Here is a 27,017-nt window from a genome sequence, read left to right as displayed (position 1 = left end):
TTTTTCAGAATTTAAATTTACCAACAGTGATTAATATTAATTAACTACAATAACTACTTTTCTAAATATCCAGAGTCTGCTAAGCCTATGTGGATGCAAAAGTAAACAAATTAAGCCCACTCCCCATTGTGTGACCTTTTGTGTAACTGACCCAACTCTTAAAGGGAGTCAAGTTTCTTATCTGGGGTCCATGGATGAGTTTCAGAGGATATTCTGTGAATGCCCTAAAATTCACTGCAAATGCTTCCTATGTGAGAGTGTATATGGATTTTCATTTAAATTTTGCCAAAAGAAGTTGTGTGGTATAGTGGATTGGTGTAGTATAGTGGGTTCTGGAGTAAGACTGCCTGAATTTGCATACCAACTCACTTTATGGCTGTGTGATTTTGAACAGGTTACTTAACCTCTCTCTGCTTTAATATTCTCAAAATTGCAGAAATAATCTTATAGTGCTCCTGTTGAGGGTTAAATGTGAGGACTTACTAAAGGTTACTAATTACCGTTGTGTCCTCGAAAGAATTAGTAACCACCAAAGTGTTAAAAAGTCGCTGATTTAAGGCATTTTTAGAATTATACTTTAAAGAAAAATACCAGTTCCTGAGTGCAGAAGTCACACTCAAACCTAATTCTCATAGAAATATCCATTAGCAATACACAGGGATGCATATTCATAATGAGGCTGAAAGGCCTGTGAAATAGCTCTAAAAATGTGGAAGGCCAATTTGTATTGCTCTTGAATGGAAGAAAAAGCATCTTCCTGGTCCTGGATTAGGCCCCAGATGAAACACTTTCTGTCAGCTCCTGACTACTGTGCCATCTAAGCTTGCCTTGAATAAACATGCAGGGTGATATCTTAAAACTGCAAGTCTACATTTGTGGATGCTTTCTCAGCATTTTCTGTCAGCATGCAGAAGTCAAAAGTTACAAAAACAACGAGATTCTGCATCTTTTAATGAAAGTTAAAACAACAATATAAACATACACAAATTTACAGAGAAGGGATCAACTTTAATACATTTGGAGTAAAAGGTGTTTCTTATTTAAATATGGTATAAAAATAAATGCAAGAAACATTAACCGAAAATGTACAGACAACAGACAAAGACATGAGCTTGTTTCTGACTATGAACACATTGGTGAAATGAAACTTTCTGTGCTAATTTATTGTTTAATAAATGTGAAGCCATATGTATGCTTATTGATATATATATATATTTTTTACAATTCTTCCAGTTTTTGACTGAGTGAATTTTCAGTGAACTGTGTGTCTAGCAAAAGCCTTAAGAGAAAGAGATGAAAAAAAAAAAAGGTTTACTTCACTTGAACTTGTTAAAAAGGAAAAGACACAGATCCAGCTTAGTACAAGGAGAAAGTAAGCAGACAACATTTTGAAATGGAGGCATCAAGATGGTAGAGTCACTTGAGATGGCAATGCCTTAATGTACACAAAGAGAGAACAATTCAGGTCCTTTGCTCATGCAACATCTTGGTCTAATGTCCTCTGCTCCAGGTAACAACAAAGAGCTACAAAGTATATGCAATGACTCCAGTCTGCTTCCATGCTACAAGATGATCCTTTTAGTAAGACTGAACGAGGCTTGTTAACCTCTTTGACGTGAGAGATTTCCCCTGAGAAAAAATATAAAACACAGGAAAAAAAAACAGTATGATCACTGAAAACTTGCTATGAGCAGCATTTATTTATTGCAGCTGATTTTTGTGCATGGGTCAAAACAGAACCCTTTAGGTACATCTTAGTTCAAACTTCCTCCCTCCACCAACACATCAAACAAAATGATCTGCCCCTCTTCCACCCTCCCACCCCTCTACCCACTTCCTCCCCACTGCAAACAGACTGATGGGTTCACAGCACAGATTAGCAAATAATAAAACATGTCCATAAACGTTTCATCAAGGCGTAGCAATGATGCAACACCTAGATTTGCAACTGGTTATAAACATGTTAAAAGAAACCTTAGTAAATTGCCCTGAAAGGTAGCAATGTGAATGCATTCTTGTTCAATTGCTGGAATTAATGTCATGTTTATAAATATCTAGATATGCAGAGGATATGATTTAATTAAACAAAATTCATTTTTAAAGGCGTAATTGGTAGAAACTCAAGATTGAGTCTGTCCCCTGTCCTATATGGTAATGGAGAAAAAGATGCCAATTATACATCTACAGATAAAAGTCTATTTGCTCCTTACTTCAAACCAGACATCTCCCTATCCTTTTCCACCTGATTTCCTCCAACCCCAACCCCATAAAAATCCCATATATTCTGATTCCATATATTGTGTTAATACCTAGAGTACATATTCACTTTTTGGAAATCTTGAAAGCCAGCACTGTCCCTGTTAATACTAGTACCCTGGAGAGATAAAAAATATTTGAAATTTCTGATCAGAGTTGCAGATTGTCAATTGGTGGTTTCTGTTTCATCTCTCATTTTGTATGTTCTAGCAATAAAAATAAGGTGGTCCACTTATTTGAATGGAATTTGTCTTTTTCAGAGTATAAAATAATAAGGTAAGGCCAAAAGATAATTTGAGAAATATAATACTTTAGTAATAAATTAGTCATAACAGTAGTCTTGATTTACTACCTAATATGGATCAGAGTTTGATAAAAGGCAATGTGGTGTTGGGAGAGAAATTATCACCCATGGCCATCTTTTGGGAAAAGAGCAACAGGTTTAAGAAATGATCAATAATTTCAAAATCAAGCTTTCTTTACACACTTCACAGTAACTGAAAAGAGCCCTGTGGCTGACATGGACAGCAGCAATGGAAAATCAGGCACCATTTTCTTTTAATTGGGGAAAAGGGTTCAAAACTTAGCATCTAGCAACTAATCGTAGAAGATGCCTTCCCGCTGACTATACTTTAGTCACTTTATGGCAGGAATAAAAAGAAAAGAAAAAGCAGTTTGTTAACAAGACACCCTACTTTACATTATACATTGGCCTTATAAACAAGATACGTTTTGCTCCTTCTTGCCACCCTTTCCGTGCTTGTTTTCTCATCTGTAAAATGGGGATAATCACAGTACCTATTTAAAAGCTTTTTCTGAAGAAGAATGAAACTAAATTGTTTAGAACTATTCTTGGAACATTCCATGTACTAAGTTTATGTTGGCTATTATCTCATCATGTTATTACTATTATTGTTTTTATTGTTAAATGCTTTCTCATTAGGACACTGACACCCAAAGTCTATTCTGACTTTATTTTTTTTTAAAGATTTTATTTATTTATTTGACAGAGAGAGAGACAGCGAGAGAGGGAACACAAGCAGGGGGAGTGGGAGAGGGAGAAGCAGACTTCCCGCTGAGCAGGGAGCCCGATGTGGGGCTCGATCCCAGGACCCTAGGATCATGACCTGAGCTGAAGGCAGATGCTTAATGACTGAGCCACCCAGGTGCCTCGTCTATTCCGACTTTAAAAGGGCATAAAGTTGCTAATGAATTGGAATCTAAAATTATATTGCTTTTCCATCCCAAATCTGGGCAATAGATTGATCAAATAATGTTGGAATCTAAAAGTTACCTTTCTATACTTGAAGACCACACTATCGCCTACATTTACTATTGTATTCATTTCTTGTGCTATTAATATTAGTGTGTACATGAATTTATATATATTTATTCTGAGGCTGAATAATGTATTTTTCAAAAGGGCTTACTGTTTCTAAGGCAAATGTGGGATGGAGAAAATGCCATATTGGTTGAGGCATAAGAGTGAATGCTTGTATGGCAGAGAAGGGGAAAGATTCTAATGTAAAATTATTACTCTTAAAACTGCAGATTAGTGTGATTTGTTAAAAACTGCTGGGAAGAAGAATGAAATAGTCACGTTGAAATAGAAAGTCATTTGAAACTCATATAATCATTTTTTATTTGGACTGTGAAAATTATTGTCATCTTTCTAAATCTAATAAATATTAACACGGCTCTCTTTCTACAGATTTTTGAAACTTCCTTGAAGCTGTTAGTACTTGGCCTGATATAGGTTTCATTAAAAAGGGGGTGAGGTACAAGGTTAGCCTGACAGACTGTTGTCTTAGGAGATAATTAAAAAATACTCATTCACAGAAATCTATAGAAAAGCACAGGCAACCTGGGGATTTGTGATAATAGGAAAACAGATGAACAGAGATGGGAAACAGTCACATGATGAAACATTTTGTGTGATACGGTCTTACCAAATATGTAATAAGGATATCTGTTATGTGCACTGAGAAAACTAAAAGGCAAATTTGGGTAAAACTAACAGAAAAAAAAAAAGTTTACATGCCCCAGTCTGGGATCAAAGTAAATAGCCTGGGTGCCCAGTGAGTCATGTGAATTTGAAACTCTAGATCATTGGGATCTATCTGCAAACCCTGTGAAAATCCTGCCTTTTTCACATACTGGGAAAAAACAGACTGGCACTATCCTAGTGCACAAGGAAATATGTTGCTCACTCTATTGGAAAATCTTAAGTTAAAAAGAATATTGATCTTTTCTTGTAGGTAGGAAAGGATGTATTTACATATCTGCTGTTTTATAAAACTCCTTTTTAGTGTAGTTCCTCAGAGGCTGTATGGAATCAGCCCCTGCCAACTAACTTTTCATAATTGTTCCAAGTTGAAGAATCTGAGAAATTTTTACAGTTAAGTTCTAAAATCTTAATTCTGGTAACTTGTTTACAACTGAATTCCATATGAATAATATTTATTTTTAACCAAATCCCTATATATGTGTTATGTCATTTATACTCTTTCTTGTCAGATTCTGAAGAAAAAGGATTATCCTGGAAACAGCAATCCATAGAGAAAGACAAAGACAGGAACTCAGAACAAAACAAAACAAAAATTCAATATCCTATGAGATTTTGTAATAGATAGTTAATGAGCAAAAAGCTAAAAAAAGAAGCACATAATCAGTTTCAGGACAAAAATACAGCTCAGATTTTGCTGGTATCTAAGTGAATATAGAACACTTACCTAATCTACAATATAGTTATCACATAAAATCATATACACAAAGAGAGTTTTCTGGTCCCTCACAGTGAAACTTCACCTCTTAAGTGCTCCATAGAGGTTTTGTTATAGTTTGGAAAATATCCGCCTCCTCCCCCCAAAAAGTCAGAACAAGCAACCTATGTGTTTGTTCTTAGCTCCTCTAAGGTAACTAACTACCAATAGTTATAAATTTTACATGATTTTTAAAATCTTTCTTGTTTTTAAAGTAGTAACAGAAAGTTGACAATAGGGAGCTGTGAGTCGGTAGAAATGGCCGGGAAAGCCAGGCTCGTAGCTGCAGTCTGAGAGCCTGGGGCACTAGGAAGATGGAGGCCGTTCTCCATTCTCTCTTCCTGCAGACACTAATCCATAAAGGGAGTGGAGAGAAGCCACACTTGCTTGGGTGACTAAGCCACTTGTTCTATTACTGTTGTAAAAACACACAGCAGTCTTTCTTGACCTATAGGACACCAAACAGACTGAGAAGAAATGAAGGGATAGGATGTTTAGAAGATAGCCATGAAAGAATTTAAAGAGAAAAGTAGCGGGATTTTCAGCATCTTTTGGATTAAAAAAATAGGTAACCTCTTAACTCTTGCACTCTCTTACAGTTCCAACTTGTATGTTTCCTGTCATTCCCTCGTGTCTGTAATGTGTTCTGTGGACTCAGAAGTACATTCTAGAATGTCTTATAGGCTCCAGAGGCCATAGTGAGGGACTGAGGATAAGAATGTGCAAGTCTTGCCATCTGAGCGTCTGCTGGTGTACGTGACCCAGTTGTCTGTGCAAAGACGCAGCCCCACTGCTACACGGTGAGGAGCTGACTGCTTGATGATAATGTGATGCAGCTGGACTAGAGACAGGGTGTGCAACTAGAGACGTAGAACTTAAGGATACTATCAGGTCTTTTACGCTCATGTTGAAAAATGCCCTGTTTCCCTTACAAATACCATTGCGTTTTCCTGGATCCCAAAAGCCTTCATAATCTAGCTTTCCTGGCCTTTCAAACTGCCTATCGTCACCCCACAAAATGGTTCTTTGGCTGGCGTTTGCACCTAATATTCTATCAGTTTAGGTCACCTAACCATGGTGGTAGATACCTGTTCAGATTCTACCCACTTTTCAAAGATGACTTTCTTATCTAAGTTCTTGCTAGAGCCTTCTAACTGCCCCCTAAACTCCTCAGGTGAGTCCCTCTCTGGACTGTCTTGTCCATAGAATCAGAACTAGCATCTTTACAAGCCATCTGACTCATCAAGTCAATTGGCTTGGTGAAACAATCAACAGCTGTTAAACAACATTAACATTACAGAATCCCCTAATACATACTTGATTCTTTGCATGAGTTGAGTTCCTTGGCTGAAATTTTAAAAATAAGCTTCTAGAAACTAAGGTAATGAGACTTAAATGTCTTGGGTTAACTTTGGACTTAAGGGAGGAAAGACATAGTGCAGTGAGATATGGGGGACCCTGGTCACACCCTGAATAGTGACTGACAGAACCTGGGCCTGTTTAACTCTTATTTTGGAAAGCTCTCCCTGCTTGAAATGAAACCAATTCTCCTGGGTAAACTTGCAGATGAATTTACTGAACGTGTGAATAATTTTAACAAAACTATGGAGAGTCTCATTTCCTAGAAAGTTATAGATAAGCTCAAATCATTGAGAAGAAGAAAGGAAGGAAGGAGGGAAAGAAGGAAGAAAAAGGATTCTATAGCTAGTTTGGGAGCAGGTGTATATAATGTGGAGGACTGAAAAAATTCTATTATTATGTACTAAAAAGAGAGGGTTTATGAACACATTTACATTTAAGTATCTATTACTAGCTTCCTGTTTGGATTGAGAAAGAACGACTAAAGCCAAATACTTTCATTTCCTCAGTTTAAAATATTTTCCTAAAATAAAAGTACCATATATCCATTAGAAAAATTGAGGAAAACATAGAAAAATATAAGGAATAAATAAACATTACATGAATACAGTTATTTACATACTAATATATCATTCTTTTTTTAAAAAAAGTTTTAATTTTATTTTTTTACAAAACTGAAATTATACTGTGCATAGTGTTGGCTTATGAGTAACACACATATTAAAGTGATTATATTTTGATCAATTATTCATGTTATATGTTTTTTCTAAAATAATGTTTTGTTCAAATTCATTGCATTAGTGGGTAAGGAGATCAATTTAGATAGATGCTACCAACATTATGAGAAAAATTAAATATTATAGAATAGCTTGGAATATATCAAAGTGCACCACACATAAGAGAATGTACTGTTTCTGGAATGTTATTTTGTCACACACACAAGCAGTTTATATAGTAATACAATATATATATATACACACACAAACACATGAACACATATGCATTACTATGTCAAATGTGGTTGGCAATAAAAAAAAGATGAAAGCCACTTCTCTAAAATCTAATTTTTAATAGCTGCATAATATTCCACCAGGTAGATCTACCTTAATGTATTTAAGAAATTGTAATAATGTACAATTGTTGTACATTAAGGCTGTGTTTTATATTTGGCAGTTATATGATACAATGAATATTCTTGTATGCATGTAGGTTTTCTCAGGATTAAATTATTAGCAGTTGAATTATTGACTGAAAGTGCAAGAAGACTTTTGAAACTTTTGACACATTCTGCAAAGTCTTGTTCAAAAATAGTGTTTAGCAATTCATATTCCTATTAACAGTGTATGAAGTCAATGATTTACTTACCCCTTTTCTCACACTAGATATTATATTAAAACTAACCTATTTGGAGGGAAAAGATATTTTGTTGCTTTTTAAATTATACTTTGCTATTAATGAAGATAGATTTTCTGTTTGTTCTCTCATGTATTAATTGACTATTTGCATCATTTTAAAACTGTTCAAAGGCTTTGTTCATTTTTCTAATGGCATATTGTTCTTCTAATTATTCCCCATGTAAACTATGTTAGATCTTTGTCATGTACACCCTCACAGGTTTACCAGACCTGAGGACAGGAGGTTGCTGTAACGAAGGTTTGGGGAGTGAGACGTGTAGTGGTCTTTCATGGTACCTCTGTGGCTGAGACAGAGAAGGGTGAAGTTCATAACTAAACAAACAACTATCTTCAAGATGTGCTAGTTATTGGAGTAGTAGAAATCTGTCTTCTCTGTTTTTTTTTTTTTAAGATTTTATTTATTTGAGAGAGAGAGAGAGCACAAGCAGGAGGGAGAGGGAGAAGCAGGTTCCCCACATGCGGCTCAATCCCAGGACCCTGGGATCGTGACCTGAGCCAAAGGCAGCCGCTTAACCTACTGGGCCACCCAGATGCCCCTTCCTCTCTGTTCTTTATGGCATTTTAATTAGTTATTTTCACCATTAAACTGATGTAGTTCTGATAAAATGTATGTATGATGCAAGTTTGATTACCTTGGTTAAAAGGCTGGTAACAAAGAAATACTCTAAAAACTTATGTAAAGCTATAACTCACAAGACAGAGTTTAATGAAAAGAAGGATAAAGAACCAAACTTAGATTAAAATAAATAAACAATAAATCAAAATTCTAGCAGCAAAAGACAAGATCGAGGAGATCTCATCTGAACTCATGAGAAAAAAAAAAGTTTTTTAAAAGTTTAATCCCCAAATAACTACATTTTATTTAAAAAAATTAATTTTTTAAATTCCGGAATAATTAACATACAGTGTTATATTAATCTCAGGTGTACAATAGAATGATTCAACAATTCTATACATTACTCAGGGCTCATCATGATTAAGTGTCCTCTTAATCCCCATCAGCTATTTCACCCATCCCCCCACCCACCTCCCCTCTGGGAACCACCAGTTTATTGTCTATATGTAAAAGTCTGTTTTTTTAGTTTGTCTCTTCTTTCTTTCTTTTTTTTTTTTTTTAATAAGGAGAGCATTTATGTGTCTAGGTTCTATTAGGCAAGGAAATAAACCATGAAAATGATGTAGTTTCTTCCTTCAAGGGGTTTATAGTTTCATTTTTAATTTTTTTCATTTTTTTAATTTAAATTCAATTAACATATAGTGTATTATTAGTTTCAGAGGAAGAGTACAGTGATTCATCAGTCTTATATAACACCCAGTGCTCAATACATCGCGTGCCCTCTTTCAGGTCCATCACCCAGTTACCCTATCAAATGACTACATTTTGATATGGCTGCTGTGAGTTGGGGTGGGGGAACAGAGGCAATTTTCGGGCTGGTTTGTAAAAGTTACATGACATGTTCTTTCTTCTTTTTTCTTTTCCTATTGGAAGACAATATTCCGAATCTCTGCTGGTCGGGTTACATCTAGAGTATTGTGTTCGGTTATGTTTTGGAGGACTATTGACAGATTGGAGCAAATGTAGGAAGTAAGCAACTAAGATGATGAAAGAACAGGAGATTATTAAGTTAGAAAACATTAGAAATACACTTTCCTGAAGCAAGCCTCTCTCAGATTTAATTTGACAGCAATTTTTTAAGGCATCTTCACTTTATTGAGTCTTATTAGGTGTTCCACTTAGTTTTCATAGAAATGTCTTTTTTCTTTTCATACTCAAATTTTTTCAGCAGCTAATATATTTAAATAATTTTTGTAATTACTATCAATTCAGTTATGATAAACTGAACATGGGAACAAAGACAATTGGCTCTTAACCCTATAATTCAACTGGTGGTTGCAAAACGGTGTGGGCACAACTGGAGAGATGCCTCTGAGCTGTGACATCCGGTGTGCCCTTGGCATCTATCAGTGGAGAGAGGAGAGCATCGGTTGGTCTAGGGCAGTGGATTTCAGAGCATGGTCTCAAAGTCAGTAGGAACAGTACCACTTAAGAATTAGTTAAAAATGAAAATTCTTGGATCCTACCAAAAAACTACTAATCAAACCTCATGAGTGGCGATATCTAGCAATCTGTCTTACCAGGTGTTTCTGCTGCAGTCAAATGTGAGAACCATTGATCTCTGATAAGGAGGGGTCAGGTAGGAATGCTTCTATCTGGATCACAGTTCTTAAACATTATTGTTCTGATGTGTTTGTAACAAATGCAAATGGGGGGAGCAAAAGAAGAGAGAGGGGGAGAGAAAATGACTGACTCAGTTTATCTGGTATGAAGTCATGGAATCTGTGTTTTCCAAGTCCCTGGTGATTTTGAGATATGGGATATGGGTAGTTGAACCACACAGAAAAATAGTGAATTAGAGATTTTAACTAAAGGAAGTAAAAAGAACACTTGAGGGGAGTTGATGTAACCACACCTTCCAGTAATTCGATAGCTGTCTAGATCTAGATGAATGTTCGTTTTATTCTGTCCGGTTCTGGAGACAGAACTTGGGTCAATACATGGAAGTTAGAGAAAAGTAGATTATGCTGAAAATAGGAAATGGATTTCTAAAAGGTAGTATGGAAGGTTTGCACCACCTAAGGGTCCCACATCTGTGGAATTTCTGAGCCAGCAAATGCTAGATGCTTACTTGTCACTGAGTCCACAGAAGAGATTCACGCAATGGGCTAGACACTGGACCTGGGGAACTGCAGCTTCTAAATTTTTCCTTTTCAATTTGGAGGCTCCAAAAAATTCATCTTTCTCAGTATCTCCCCAAATTAACTTGAAGACAACTTTGAAAATTAGAAAAGATAAAAACTTCCCGATAGCTTTTACTTTCTGGTATTAGAAATATGTTCCTTCTAGATATTAATAAGTATATTTCAAGTGAATAGTCTTGATAAGAGATGCTTGTTATTCCCCTTTGTAACTCAGCCATGTCTACTGGGTAATCTTTCTTTTGCTGATGAAATAGATGGGAAAAGAATCTTTAATATCAAAGCAAATAAATTGAAATGACTTGACGAACCAAAAAAATAATAGCAGAAATTTTCTTCTCCAGAAATAATAGTTTAGGAATGGTGCTTTAAACGTCCAATAACTACCACAAGGCTATCTTAAAATTGGTATTTTCTGGTTGAAATTACAGGTGTAAGTATTGTATTTAGAGTTGTCCAATGTTTGCTCTTATTACTATCAGATCCTGGCCATTGAAAACAGCAATGAAAAAAACAGCCATCAAAATGTCACACATAATGCAGAGGATATAGGATTTTGCCCAGTCTGGGCTTGCACTATGGTATATGTATCTATATCTATAAACATGTATGTAATTTATATTACAATGTCTATCTGTTTTAAATTGCTTATTTTAGTTTTTTGCCTCTAAGCACTAGCAAAACATATGGAAAAGTAAAAATCACACCCATGGCTGGTCATCAGCATAAAAATGGCTTTCTTTTCCAGAAAATTTTTCATAAAGAAATACTGACAAACACATAATGGTGGTACGTGTGGCTTTAGAATGGGTAAGTGAAAAGAATAAACAGATGATTTGGTGAAGACATGGGGTTATAGGGCTGCCTAGTAGTGACGTCTTTATCTAGAAATAAGTAACATATGAGTCTGCTGTTGGTGGAAATTAAATTTAGACATAACAGGCCTAATCTTCATCAATTTAAGCTCCATTCGTATTTTCCTAGCTATGTAAAACAAGTTCATAGCAAGAATATGCAAACATATTGCCTTTAGATCACTGATCAAATTCTATTTAAATCTGTGTAATTCTATTCAATTCTATTTAACTCAATGAGGTAATTGAGATTTGGTTGACTATCGGCAAGCACTGTGCCAAACATCGTAAGGCTGAGTACATAAGCACACAGAAACATTCCATATTCTCTTGCTTTCCTCAGTTACAATTCTGTAACTTAAGGTAAGATTCAGATCATATTTGAGTAATGTTCCAAGTTTACATATCTTCAAATAAAATCAAAGTGATAATGTAAAATTATGTATTAACTATTATATAACTCTTACGATTTCTTTTTTAAAAGATTTTATTTATTTATTTGAGAGAGAGAGAGCATGATTGCGGGGCAGGGGCAGAGGGAGATAGAGAGGGACAAGCAGACTACCCGTTGAGCAGTGAGCCCAATGTGGGGCTTGATCCCAGGACCTCAAGATCATGACCTGAGCCAAAGTTAAGACGCTTAACCAACTGAGCCACCCAGGTGCCCTATAACTCTTATAATTTTTAATTGTGACAGTTTGAAGTTCATTTTTCTACTATTAACTCTTCCAGCAAACTTGGTCCAAAAATGTTCTAGCATATATGTAGATTTACTGTTGCTAGAAGTTCTACTCTTCCACCTGTACTTCTAATTTACTGGCCAAGTTCTTGTTATCATCAAATGTGGGATTCATACGGCAGCTGCTGATCCTGCAAACATGTCCTCCTGTCTCAAGGTTCTCCCAACTTGCTCTCTACCTGTATCTTCTGCAGGGATAAAGATGGCCCAGTGTGTGGACCCGGAATACAAGGTGTCTCCTTGATTACCTTCTTTTTAACTATGCTCCTCTAACTGCAGACCTCATGGCAGTCCTTGCCTGAAACACAGCTGCATTTGTTGGGTCCTCAGAACTCTTTCTGGTTCTACCTTTGTCCTCTCTCCTTCAGAGCCCATTGCCCCACCTATCCAGTAAGCAGGTCTCTTGCTTAGGCCTTAACTCTTTTCCCTGCCTACTCTGTGTTGCTTTAAGAGAAACTGTCATGATTTACATGAAGTAAGCTAGCAGGAAGCTAGTAGGAAGTTAGTTCTGTTCATTGAATAGTTAACTTTTCTGGGAATGAACCAACTCAGGTGCACAAGTTAATGGCATCCCAAAAGTAGTTATTTCTATTAATATCTTATCTGTTATGAACTGTAAGCTTCCTAATAGTAGTGGCTATGTCAGAATGGCTATGGTTATTATGTATGTATTCTAAGATAGGGAGCAAAGTATCTGACCCATAGTAGATGTTTAATAACTGTTGTTGTTGTTGTTGGATAAAAGAATCCAATAGTGCTCGGATACATGAGTACTATTGGGTTATAAACTTGTTACATAGAGCCTCCAGGGTGGTTTTCAGCTACACAAGAAGCTGGGGCCTTGTAACCACTGGTGCGAACCCAAGGCCTCCAGTACATTAAAACAGTGTGTTGGGAAATACTATTAAACTTCTGCCTCTGACATATGTACTAGCAATGAGGAAGCTTCCCACTGGGGACTTTCTACTCAGCAGCCTCAAAACATTCCTTAGGAACCTCCACAGTTGCATTGGATGCTCCCTGACCAAAAACCACTATCAATCCACAGTTTATGGAACTTGAGTGGCAATTTAAGGACTAATGATGCTACTACAGGAAAATAAAGATCTGTTGTCCAAACGAAATAGGCTACATAGTCTGATACATTTCAACACCAACCAATTAACATCATGCTGCAGGGAACCTGAAATTGCTTTCTAAGCTAAGTTATCACCACAAATAGTTTCAGTAAAACAAGATGGATAGCTATATATGCCAACAACAAAATGATAAATGAGATGAGTTTCAGGTCGATAAGAGAAGAAAGGAAAAAATGGTTCATCCTTGAGTGGATCGATTTTAGGTATTTACTGGTAATATTTATGGTGGAGAAATCCAATGATCAGTTTATAAATTATACTTACCTAAGATGCTCTAGGAATTTTCTAACACAGATCTCTATGAACATACCTGTAATCTCAAGCAACAAAGTCTATAGAACTCAACCAGAAAAGAATATGCATGAAGTTCTCCTTAAGGTAAATTCAAAGGTGAACAGATATAAAATCAAAACCTTCCTTCTCACAGTTCATAATCCTACGATGATGGATGTTTATGTGAAGAAGATGGTCTGCTTCATTATGAGGGATGTTTATGTAAATAAAAAATCTCACTAACTCCATGGAGGTCTTACTATAATGCAACTTCATTAGTATAAAAACAATCTAGAAAATGACCATTCTGAATACTCTAAGGTTTGTCTCTACTTTATTGTGGTAGAAATTGGTATCAAGGGAAATGAGAGTAAAGACAGGCTGTAGGATAGTCAAAACTTTATATATGTTAAATGAATGAATAATCTAGAACTAGTAAAACAGTACATAAAGACAATGATTAAAATGTAGCAAATGAGTGGATCTTAGATTACTAGGTCAATTTTCTCTATTGGTATTATTCATGGTGAATAAAAATGAACAAGTGACAAGCGACAAGTTTATAAATTTTCTCTTTAGGTGCTTCAGGATCCAACAAAGCTTATCTACACTAATGTACCTGTAAACTCAAATAGGAAAATCTAGAGCCCTTGACCAGAAGTGCTATGGTTAAATCTTAAGCAGAGCCAATGTCCACATGAATAGATACTGCTAACATTGCATTGCACTCCTCCTAGCATTGCCCCACAGCTGGTCTGGAATCTTTATTATTCATAGGGTTATACTGAAGTGACAGGGTGGTTTCAGTGTACGATCCTGGTGGTTATTAGGGTATAGAGGGAGTATTTTATGCTAGATTTCACATTTGATGAAAACCAAGTTAAAAATCATTTAACCAGGACTAGAAACAATCCATAGAGTCATTGACGGTATCTTAAAAATATAGTGAAAGACTCCCAGAAAGTGACTGTAATTCTTCATAGATTGAGGACTAATTATTGAGGGAGGCTTGTTATTATGTGTAACACAGTGTAGAAATTAGGAATACAAAGTCTGATTCCTGCCTTTTACAATAGGTTATTTTTCCCTCTAGTGTGTGCTCTTGTATTAGGAAAAAATATAAAGATAAGAGAGAAGGAAAAATAAATAAACCTCTTTTATAATTTTGCATTCCACTTAACCAAGCAATTTAAATTTTTATAATGAGAAAAAAATCAGTATTTTACTTGATGGATGTTTATCACACTTTGATCTATAACATAAATAAAGAAGGAACAGTGTAAATGTCCATCAACAGAGGATTGGAAAATAAATTTCAGGTATATCCATTCAGAGGAATTTTGGGTAGTGAATAAGTAGAATTATGTCAGAGAGTATGAAATGACCTGGAAGATATTTATGATGCAACTTAAGAATATAAAACATGTTTCAAAAGCATATTTAAAGTATAACCCCATTGTATTTACATATTATATATATATATATATATGTTTGTGCAAACTGCTAATTAAAACTACTCCTGGCTAGGACGGTTATAGATAAAGAAACTGAGGTTCAGCAGTTTCTAAAAATTCATATGGCATGAAAGCATAGGACTAGGTGTCAAACCTAAATATTAACATGTCAAGCTTTCGGGCCTGGGCTTTTTTTTACCACATTTTGCTGCTTATATGAAATCTACATGAGGTGTATTAACCAGCAGCTCCATAATGGGCTCAGATAAAGAATTTAATTAGATGTTTAGCTTTTGAGGAATCTCCATACTGTTTTCCAGAGTGGCTGCTCCAGCTTGCATTCCCACCAACAGTGTAGGAGGGTTCCCCTTTCTCCATATCCTCTCCTACATCTATTGTTTCCTGTGTTAATTTTAGCTATTTTGACAGGTGTGAAGTGGCATCTCGTCATCGTTTTGATTTGTATTTCCCTTATGATGAGTGATGCTGAGCATCTTTTCATGTGTCTGTTAGCTATCTGGATGTCTTCTTTGAAGAAATGTCTCTTCATGTCTTCTGCCCATTTCTTAACTGGATTATTTATTTTTTGAGAATTGAGTTTGGTAAGTTCTTTATAGATTTTGGATACTACCCTATGACCCAGAAATTGCACTAATAAGTATTTACCCAAAGGATACAAAAATACTGATAAATACCCCGATGTTTATAGCAGCATTATCAACAATAGCAAAATTAAGGAAAGAGCCCAAATATCCATTGACTGATGAACGGATAAAGATGATGGAATATTATTCAGCCATCAAAAAGAATAGAGTCTTGCCATTTGCAATGACATGGATGGAGCCCGAGTATATTATGTTAAGTGAAATAAGTCAGAGGAAGAAAAAAACTATATGATTTCATTCATATGTGGAATTTAAGAAACAAAACAGATGAACACAGGGGAAGGTAAAAAAAAAAAAAGAAAGAAAGGGAAACAAACCATAAGAGACTCTTAACTATAAAGAACAAACTGAGGGTTGATGGAGGGAAGGTGTGTAGGGGATGGGTACTAAAGAGGGCACTTGTGATGGGCACTGGGTGTTATATGTAAGTGATGAGTCACTAAACTCCACTTCTGAAACCAATATTACACCGTACAATAACTAACTAGAATTTAATTAAAATCCTGAAAAAAAACCTGAATTTGTATTTTTTAAAAAAGAATTTAATTAGGTGTAACTGAAAAGAACATTCTAAAAGAACTAAGTATTATATCTTTCACACTTTTTAACACTCCAAGCAAGTTTAGGATTTATATTTATAATTGTTCTTATCTATATGCATGCTAATCAATTATAGAGTTAAATAAAGATTTCATCCCAAAAGATCAAGTGATTTCAGAGTCAACTCAGTGCTTTTGTTAAAATTCTCCCACAGAGTTTCCACAGCTTCTGGTAATCTGTGGCCATCTCCAGAACACACCTTCCAAGTCCAGTGCACTAGCACAAGTACCAGAGTTGTAGAGATGGGACACCAAGATGGTCATGATATCTTTTCTATTGATTCTTTTATAGCTCTGCAGATACTGGGCTTCATTGAGAAAGGGTAAGCTTTTTCCCCCAAAAGAGGTTATATTAGGTGAGTTCCTGGGAGTTCAACATGAACACTCTCTCCATTTCTCATTTCTCCTTTTCTAGCCCAGACCCAGGCTGATTTAATTTCCCCTTCACGCAAACTAAGGAGAGGAGCTGAGTGGTACAGCTTACATGAGGATTTATAAATTTTGGGTGAAGGCATGGACTATCAATCCTCCTACCCTGTTTTTCCTCTTATTTTCTGTCTGTTCTCCTTAAGGTTTGTGTGGCGGACAGATGCCATGAGACTAGTGGTTGGAGAAATGGTGTCAGATTTGGTGATGGTGACAGAGGAAGAAAACAGCTGTTAGAATTAGTGCAGCACATGAACTTTGTCAAAGAGAATGACATCAACTTAATAACATTTAAAGGCATGAGAGAACATAGTAAACCGTGAAAGACCTTGCCCTTGAGGTCTTATCTGATGGCAAGGAAAACAAAGTAATAAAAAAGTAAATCACAGGAAATGAGATGTCTTGAGACAACAGGGCAAGGTGAAGATATTTCACAAATGTAAGTTATTCTTATCCCTCCAGTGTTGGGCATAATGAAAGGAAAATGAGTAATCAATAGAATAATGGATTTAAAGTCAGAAAACTTTGTTTCCAGTCCTGGCTCTAATACTCAACAACTGGGTGACACTGGTAAAGTAACCTCACCTCACTATTCCTTAATTTGCTCATTTTGTGAAAGGGTGGTGACACCTGCCTAGCCATCTCCCAAGACTGTCATGTATGTAAAACAGCAACAACAAAACAAGCAAAAAGGAATGAGTGTCTTTGGAACACTGTAAAATGCCATGCAACTGTTAACTGTTTATTATAATTATTCTCTAAGGTGCTGGCCAGAGCGTATTAGTCTCAGTAACCAATGGAAGTTTCAATGGTATTGGGAAGAACTGTCTAGCAAAACATTTTTGATTCTTGTGTGAAACGAAACAGCAATACCATTTTTATAAGTCCGGTTATGAAAATAACTGTGCTGGAACATGGAAATAAACTTCTACAAATAGACACTGGTTGGAAATGGACTCAGACTCTAGAGGTATATATCTCTATATCTATCTATCTATCATCTATCTATCTATCTATCTATCTATCTATCTATCTATCATCTCTCTACCTATCTACCTCTAGAGGTGTGTATATAGATAGATGATAAATAGATATCTCTAGAGGTATATATCATCAGGTGGCAGGATTTATTTATCTTCTACCATTTGGAAGAATATTAAAGAACAAGGTGATCAATGGAGAAAGAAAGAATTTGGGAACAAAATAAATTTTGGATCAGTGTCAGCTCCTTTAATAGCTGTGTGATTCTGGGCAAATTATGCACCTCCTCTGACTCTTCAGTTTTCTCACCTATAAAATGAATATAATAATATAATACAATGAGTATAGTAATATTTAAGTTGCAAGGTCAGATTATATTGTTAGGTAACATAAAGTGCCTAGTGCAGAGCCTGGTCCAGTGGCAGGCACTCAATGAATATGAGCTATTATAATCTCACTTTGCCCAGTTCCTCTCATAGTCTATATACTTGTTTACCTATATTTTCCCTATTCCATTTCTTTCTTGAATCGTCTGTCCCATAGCCTCCCTGTATTTACCAGACTAACCTGCACATAGGACTCCTTTAAAATGTTTATTTAAACTCCATATTTCCTTCATTATGTCTACCTGATCATAATAAAATCACTCATTCTTCATCTTGTGTTAGAATCACTTTATTGCTCCTGTAAAGATACCCTATTCAATTTATTGTGTGAATACTTAGGATGCCTCACACACCTGCTGACCCCAGAAGTAATCATAAACATGGAACAACATAGAACCACGGGAAAAAAATAAAACAGAAATGAGAATAGGAAGAGTTAAAGGGAATTTTAAATAGAAATGACCATCCTAAGATTTAATGTTGTATAATACATTCATTTTCATTTTTATATATAGACAATTTTCAGGATAGAAATTTACTTCTTATGACTAATAAAATAAATATAATTGTTGGTACCCTATTGAGGAAATCAGAGAGCCTTTCTAATTTCCTTATTCCGTTTCTTGAGAGTATGACAGAAACAAAATATTCAATGACAAATACTACTTTTTGTTTTCCTGGATGGAAAAAACTAACCCTGAACGGCTGTGTCTGAAGATTATCTGTAACTTTTTAGTATGTTGTGTGCATACGCATGAATGTGACTCAACTTCTCTCTCTTCAGTAATTCCAGCCTTTTCTCCCCTTCTCTTTAAAAGGATGGTTGCCCTTCTTGTCCTAGTGAAATCCTCTTTGTCTAGTTAAGTGTAACTTCCTCTGGGAATTCTGACATTACCTTTGGGCACTCCCTCCCCACCCCAACACCAAGTAGAAATAGTTTATCTTTCTCCTGTGTGTCACAACATCTTGTGTATATCATCAGGCTCCTTAGCAATTAAGGTCTCTACCCTCTACATACTTCCAAGACATAGCACGATGTCTGGAATATAGCAGTCATTTCCTGTATGAATTTTGACTGAAGGCAGTAGATGATTGAGCCTGTCTTTCCCTTATTTCCTGTCGATCTTAAAGTTTGCAGTGTGTGACAATGTGGTGCTATTTTAAGAGTTGGGGAAGTTGGTCAGAATTGGGGATGGTGTTGGAGGAAAGACAACCATTTCGCTTCCCTTTTTCATCTTCCTTGTGTTGTTATTATTTTTAATTAGATCACAGAAATTTCCGTTCCAATCTTTAGAAAGATATTCTGTCAGCATTGAGTTAGAAAAGGCTGAATTTGGAATAATTCTTAAACATCACACAGCACTGTGCAACAGCCTCTGTCTACTTTCTCCAGCAAAATCTTAAGGCTTTTTAAAAAAAGACATTGTCTTTATCTTTCCATGGTGACTTAAGAGGCATGTTTAGGAAAATTTTATTTTAAAGGTCAGAGATTCCAATAGAGCCAGCCAAAATTTTGTGAAGTTTATAGAATGATTAATTTCTGGAGTCCTTCATTTTCCAGCCCTTTAATTTGTGCAATCACATTGAATGTTCAAAGTATATACTCCTTTTTAAAGTCTTTCAAATACTCTCTGCCGAGTCACAACTGGCAATTCATAAATAGAAGTGATTAACATTCCCCGCCACAAAGATCCTTGAAGGAAACTAAAAACAAAAATGGCATCTTTGTTGAATCCAATTTGCTTACATTTTAACACACATAACTCCACTTAACTGGCCATCACAGCAAAAGCCACAACACACACACACACACACATATACACACACACACACACACAGAGCAGCATGGAGCTAACCACACAACTCAACAGACAATGCAGACAAACTTGAGTATAAACCAAGATTTTTCTACCTCTTTTCATAACAGGTTAGTGCTGGCCCTCAGTGTTGGTGTACAGTTTTTATGGCATGGGAAAATAGGGATGTTTCTGCCCTATAAAAATAAATGTGTTGAAGGCTTTAGTTTGAGCTCACACAACGTCAGAAAGTTCCAAAGGCACTGGCACAATACAAAAAAAAAAAAAAAAAAGAATCCCACAAACAAATATATCACCAAAATATCACCAAAACACATGGCAAGATACTAAGAAAACAGTGGTAGGAAAACTACTGGTTTCCTGGATGATTTATGCAACAGTTTTCAACACCTTCCTGAAAAATAAAGCATAAGAGAGGCATGCTGGTGGGTCTTTGGTGGGGCATATCTTGTCACCGACCACCATTCATACCAAGTCTTTGGCTTTAAACTGCTCATTAGGTCATTTTCTCCCTGCAGAAGTAAAAAGCACAGAACCCTTATTGTTCTTTATCTTTTAAGCTTTAGGGAAGGCTAAGAGAAAGAGCATGTAGAAACGCATGCACTATCTTTAAGAAAGAAAGGGATACATGGAATAAAAATAAAAATACAAAAAATATCATTTCTTCATTTTATATGTCATAATATACACTTCTTTCCAAACCTTAGTTTGATACGTGTGGTTTTTCATGGATGACATCTTTACTCTAGAAAGAGTTGGGACAGAAAGATAAGCAGGAAGCACAAAGTTCTGAATTTGAATAAAGACAATACTTTCGTTGTTACATCAAAGGATGCAAGGTGAGAGATGGGGTTAGAAATTGGGAAACTTTCTGAATTGGACTTAATGATTTGTAATTCCTCAAAAAAACAAAACTTACCACATTCTGTGCAAATTTCTCAAAAGATGTTCTGCGATCCATTGAGTGTTCCGACTTACATGAGTGGGGTGGGATGGGGCAAAGGGAACTAGGGAACATAAATAAAAAGAAAGCAAAGAAAACAGAGTGGAGAAAGACAGGATGATGAAATGATGCAACAGCAAATCCATGTTCTAAATCAAGGGACCAGGAAGGTAGGAGAGCTGCCAAAGAAGGACGCTAGACACAGGGCACAGGCTCTGTTTTTATTAGTACTTTTATTTTTTAACACCAAAACTCTTCCTGTGCAAACAAAATGGTATGGTTTCAAGCAAAATAAAATGACACTAAAATGAAGTAGATATGTAAAGGTTTTACGCTGACATGTGTAAATCCTACATATTTGAAAATCTCGTGGAATATTTTCTGAATTTTCTCATAATTTTCTGTCAGGACTAGATTTCTATCGATTACATCAATTCTGTAGAGCACTTGTGTCCAACAGAACTTTCTGAAAAGATGTGAACTTCATTCTATGTTGTCCAATATTTCAGAAGCCTTATGCTGTGGCCATTGAGCACTTGAACTCTGGCTAGAATTTTATGTACTTGTAACTAATTTAAATTTAAATGTAAACAACCCCACGTGGCTAGTGAAGCTGCACTGGGCACCTGCAAAGACAGGGTACCTGCAAAGACAGGGTATCTGCAGAGGCCATGGACTTTGAAAACTCCCATTAGCCTAGATGACAGTCATCAATCACACAAAATTACAATTTAATCTCAAAATTTCAAGAAGTTATAGACTATTTTAACATTAAAAAATAATGAATAGTGTTGATTTTTATATTCAGATTTTCCATACTCTGCTTTATTGTTTACACTGATTATAAACATTAATTGAATAATGAGGTCTATTGCAGCTCTTCCAAAATGTGTTTGGCTACCTTCTTAGGTATGTAAAATTTATCCTAGGGATACTAAGTAATCCAGGATAAATATCAAATTAAAATATTCTGAAGCGAACATTACTACATTTTGACAACTTTCATTGAAAAATATGAGTCTATATTTAGTTATGGGGTATGTGGCCAAAAACACACTTGAGCTTACTGGAAAGAGAAACCCCTCTTCAAGTTTTTGACTTAATGATGTTCTTTCCTTTTCACTATTGTAATTTTTATTTCCTTAAACTAGACATACAGAAGACTAACATGAAACACGAAAACAGCTTCTTAAAAAACGTTGTAAAGCATGAACATCTGCAGAAACAAACAAAACGAAAAAGAAAATAAGCAATCACCAAACAAAAACACCTTAAATGGCCCTTATAAAATGCAAAGGTTTGGGGAAGGTCTTGGAGTGTGTTCACTTACCATTTGTCCAATACCCTGGGCTCAGCAGAAGGAACTACTCCATATAATTACAACTGAACCAGATCGAAAAAGGTCACAAAGAACCAATACCTTTTTCTTTGCCTGTAGAAGCTCTTGATAGGCACTGGATCTTATAAAACGTGGGTATGAATCACTTTTCATCAATTTGTAAATGTGCTCCTAAAAAGAAATAATGATTGAAGTGCTTCTTTATTCTTTCTCAGGGAAAATCAAATACTGTGATAAGAATATAGGATATGGCCCAAAAACAAATCTGGAAGCAGCTAAAATTAATAATATAAGGTTGATGAAAATACTTGGTGTTTACAGGACATCTAAATCTTCAGATTTATTATTTTATTCATGGGTCAATATTTGAACTGGTTTGAGAGCTACAGAGGAGGCAAATCACATCCAGTCCTTTAAAAAAATGGAATTCAGTTAATGGAATGTCATGAAGTGATTTCAAATCAAGTGGTTGATTTATATAGGTCATTTGAGAATATAAATCTGCTATCTCTTAAAATTATTCCAGGCCAAAAGTGAATGATATGAAGTCAAGATCAAGTAATCATCCTAGATACCTCTGGCATCTACATATACTTGGAGGATGCAGACTGCCAGGATGAATCATCTCTTCAGTGCAAATTATGTGGAAAATTGTCATCCATATCCACTCTGGGCCAGAGCACAAGTCCAAAAACAAGTTTTGTGATATTTAATTGCTAAATCTCTCAGTTTGTATGTTTTTTTAAAAAACTCCTTTAGTGACAGATTAGGTAAATATTTAATAGTTTAATCCTAATCAGTCTGCTGCATTCTATCTTGATAATGAATATTGGTAGGCAAAGAAGTCAAGGAAAAAAAATATATTCATACAATTCACAGCTGGCCCAATCTAGGGAGATTCTGCTCTGGCCCACTGCAGCTCAATGGAGCATAAATACTCCATCCTTTTAATCTAGTGAAATACCAGTTAGATGCAGAGAGTATCCTCGATGTCCCAATCTCTTTTTGTTTGCAGAGAATATATATTTTAAGAAATGATGCTGTTTCCCTGGTCTCAAACACACCTGCAATAACTGGAGTTACTCTTGCTCAATATCTAGCCCAAGGCTCATCTCCAAGAGTATGGTACATTAGGGACCCTATCAGAATATGCTGTTGGAAAAGTGGGGTGATGTCTTCCTTTGGAGTCAAGTATTTTGGGATTCAGATCTTATTGTGCTCAAGACCTGCCACCTACGAACATACACATTTAGGCTGATTTATCCACCCTTCTGAGTCTTGGTGTTCTAATCTGTAAAATAAGGTTGTTGTGAGAATTAAAGGGATGATACATGTTTAGCAAAGAAGGGGGGTATGCATAGTAAGTGCTCAGATCTACTTGAATATATGCCAGGCACACATCCAGTGCTTGCCTGTATTAATTTAATCCTCACAAAACCTCAGTGAGGTTGGGAACCATTATTATACCCATTATTATGTCCATATGTGTCTTAAATAATGCTAGGAATTTCTATTACTATATTTTTGAAGTGAGGTTAAAACCCCAGCAAAAACTGGAGTTAAATATCTGAACTTAACTGAAAAAGAAGCCCAGGGTCAGGTGGTAATATTTTCTATAGAAAATTATGCCTTTTCATTTTATTGAAGACCTATTAAGAAAGAATATTTTTGATGCCACAGATAACAAAGAAATGTTCCTTTTAAGACTTTAGGAAGGTTATTCCAAACATTTTACACATCGTTGGCTCTAGAAAAATGCTTGAAATTTTATCTTGAACTGAAAGAAAGATAAATCAGCGAGAAGTAGAAGTGAGTAGAATTTCCATCCTGCTCACTCTCATGTGTCCCTGTAATTATTTCCACATAGAAGACCATGGCAGAGCCAGAGAGAATGGGTATCTGGTTAGCTGTTTCAACCTGTGTTCGTTTTCTATACCATGGCTGGTTTCTTTAAACCAAAGCCAGGAGAAATGTACTTTCCACTGAAAATGCTAATAAGTAAGGGCATGTGTGTGTCTTATTCTTCATCTTCTATATTTTATTTAGTAATGTGGTTATCTGAAAAACAAGATACTTTCTAGAACTAAGATTCTTCTCTAGAAGAGGTTTGAAAAATTCAGAAGTATGCATGTTCCGACTTAAAAGCCAATTTCAGTACATCATCAGGAAAACAATATCCTCTCATTTCAAGTTAATTTTTCTTCTTGAGCACAATTTTTTAAAGAGAAAGTAGAAATTCAGATTGTGTCTAAGGAGGCAATTATGTCCAGTTTGAAAAAAAAACCACTGAGAAAATTAATAACAACATAAATTTGTCTTAGGAAAATTAAATCTTAATATAAATTTCTTTTTTTCTCTTCACAGATTAAAAAGTTAAGTAGGATTATTCATACATGCCTAAATCTATTATTTCATTGTATCATCAAAGAACTGGCTTGAGTGTGATGTAACTTTAAGCTACTTCAGTTTAGTTCTGACTAGTCACAATAATGAATAATTTAGGAGTCTCAGAATCTTAGAATCTCCACATTGGAAGATACCTTAAGATTTCAAATATGTACTACTGAGGTGGGGTCATCATTAGATAAGTGTTTTCTCATATACTGGGTGACAAAGTAGAAAATGAAGTAAAAGTGTTCAATATTTCAACTATTCCCCTTCAAGAAATTTTCACATAAAAACTTTCAAATTTATAAGACATTCCCAGAATTCTAGAAACTGTTCATTTTAATGTGTCTCTGTTTTCTTTTAAATCAGTTGGAGTTATTTTACATACGGTTACCTAAATTGAAAATATTAAGCCTGGCTGCCAATTAAAGGAAAATAAAGCAAAACTATCTCAAATGCCAACTTCCTGGGAACACATTTGTGAGCTCGCATACTGTGAGGCCCACCCACATACCAACCTGAGCATCTTCGAATGTGTATCGTCCAGGCTCCTTCACATTCTGTGTGGTTTTGTCATAGCTCTTAGAATCCAAGTTAATGGCACTGGGGGCTCCTGGAGCCAGAAATTCTTGCCATATTTCCTGAACTCGGGAAGGGACTTCTCTAATAGGCCTTTTCTTCAGGTCCTCCACTGCTAGCCAGAATCTATGCAAAATGAGACACCAAGCAATAACTGTGATACCTCATAATCTGTGAATTCTTATAATATTGACTGACCATACCATTCACAATAATGCATAATAATGAGCTCCTCTTTTTCTGAGGGCTTCCAATATATGGCCTTTTTTATTTTTTCCATTAGTTGTATTCAAAGATAACAAAGTTTTCAAAAGGAAATATTGGAAAACAATCTCTTTTAAGTGTTTGTTGTTGAAAGCAGATCTCCCAGAGCCCCGATTCTTTACACTTTAATTTTTAGTAGAGCAAAATAGCACTGCTAAAGAACCATTTATTAGAAAGGAAGAGGAGTTTGAAAGGAATTACAGTGAGTGACATAGAGCATCTGCTTGGGGGATAAAGTAGGGCATTATACTGTATTCTTTGGATCTTTTGTCCATTTGAGCAATGAGGGTTGGAATGGAGAGGATTTTCTGCTCTACCTGGCAAGGGAATTACAGTGAAGCTTTACTGGAATTAAAAGAGGACTGGACACAAGATCAGAAAAGGCCCTAGATGGAGAAATTGGGGCAAGTAACTAATTTTAGTCTATTTAATTCAGAGAGTTATGGAATGACAGAAGCAACAAGCTTTCACATGCCATTGTTTTAAAGGTTTAAATTTGCAGAGGCATTATAGCAATTCAGAAGCTCTGAAAAAACAAATACATACTTCTAAAAATATAAATATTTTTTATATACTTCTACATAGAATATTTATACTGTAAGGAAAGAACACCAGAACCTATTTTGGTTGATAAGAGCAAATAGCAAGGTCATTTCTTTAAATTTTGCTCTATGTTATATGTTTTGGTTAGAACTAGAAATAATGTTGAAAAGATGAATATGTATATCATTATAATTTGTTAAAATGAAAAAAAATATGAAAAAGGAATTACTAGGTCTATGTTATCCTCAACATGGACCATTATCGCTCTAACGGCAGATGTAGTCATGCATGAAATGGGCAAATGGCCACAAAGACGGTCACTATAGGCTATAGAGTCTTAAGAGGTATATGACAGACAAGCAGAACCTTCAAAATTACTAAGTTTTAACTTGGGCATTAATGAAAGGTCAGAAATAAGCAATAAAACAGTGGAACTAGAGTTAGAATAGCAAATACTACTCAATCTAGTGAGTTTCCAGTTTCTAGAGATCATTTTCCTGTACATATATGTAACAGTAGGTTTACTGTTGTTTACTACATATATGTAACAGTAGATTTAGACAATGCCTTACAGATGAAACTACCATTACTGCTTTCAGAAGGGAAGGCTCAAGACCACTTCCTCCAAAAACAAGAGATTTGGACACTGTGCAATTTTGATTCTTAAAAAGATTTTATTTATTTGTTTGACAGAGAGAGACAGTGAGAGAGGGAACACAAGCAGGGGAAGTGGGAGAGGGAGAGAAGCAGGCTTCCCTGTGAGCAGGGAGCCCGACGCGGGGCTCGATCCCGGGACCCTGGAATCATGACGTGAGCCGAAGGCAGACACTTAATGACTGAGCCACCCAGGCGCCCCTGGACACTGTGCAATTTAATAGGAATGCCATGTGCCATCTGAGGGAGCATAAATGTTGTAATCAATGCTCATTCAAGTTCATTCCAGCATGCTTTTAACACCTTAATCAAAAGAATTTTTCTGTCCTCAAAGAACTACTAGAGAAAAAGATACACCATTCAAAAGGCTGCCTAATATTAGGAAGCCCAGGAGGGACTCCTGAGGAATAGCACAAACGACACAG

At 35.7% G+C, this 27,017-nt stretch overlaps 1 protein-coding gene across 14 annotated transcripts in view; it reads right to left on the bottom strand.

The window, feature by feature from the left end:
• Positions 1-940: 940 nt before the first annotated feature.
• RGS7 (regulator of G protein signaling 7) overlaps positions 941-27,017 on the bottom strand; it is a 550,220-nt gene continuing 524,143 nt past the window's right edge. For 8 of the 14 annotated variants that reach the window (XM_073899936.1, XM_073899935.1, XM_073899932.1 and 5 more), the window contains 5 exons: positions 25,071-25,257; positions 22,246-22,335; positions 20,354-20,394; positions 19,978-20,058; positions 941-1,629 (listed from right to left, as the gene is read on the bottom strand). In XM_073899936.1, the coding sequence (XP_073756037.1) occupies positions 20,007-20,058; positions 20,354-20,394; positions 22,246-22,335; positions 25,071-25,257 (370 nt within the window). In that variant the 3' untranslated portion in view covers positions 941-1,629; positions 19,978-20,006. Of the gene's footprint in view, positions 1,630-19,977; positions 20,059-20,353; positions 20,395-20,453; positions 22,042-22,155; positions 22,336-25,070; positions 25,258-27,017 lie in introns of those variants that run through there. The other 6 variants (XM_025877814.2, XM_073899934.1, XM_073899930.1 and 3 more) reach the window with 4 other exon arrangements.

Source organism: Callorhinus ursinus, unplaced genomic scaffold, assembly GCF_003265705.2.
Source record: "Callorhinus ursinus isolate GAN/ISIS: 27379988/994484 unplaced genomic scaffold, GSC_fseal_2.0 scaffold13, whole genome shotgun sequence".
Taxonomy (NCBI): Eukaryota; Metazoa; Chordata; class Mammalia; order Carnivora; family Otariidae; genus Callorhinus; species Callorhinus ursinus.
Note: the sequence above shows the minus strand (reverse complement) of the source record. Positions and strands in the feature narration are given on the sequence as shown.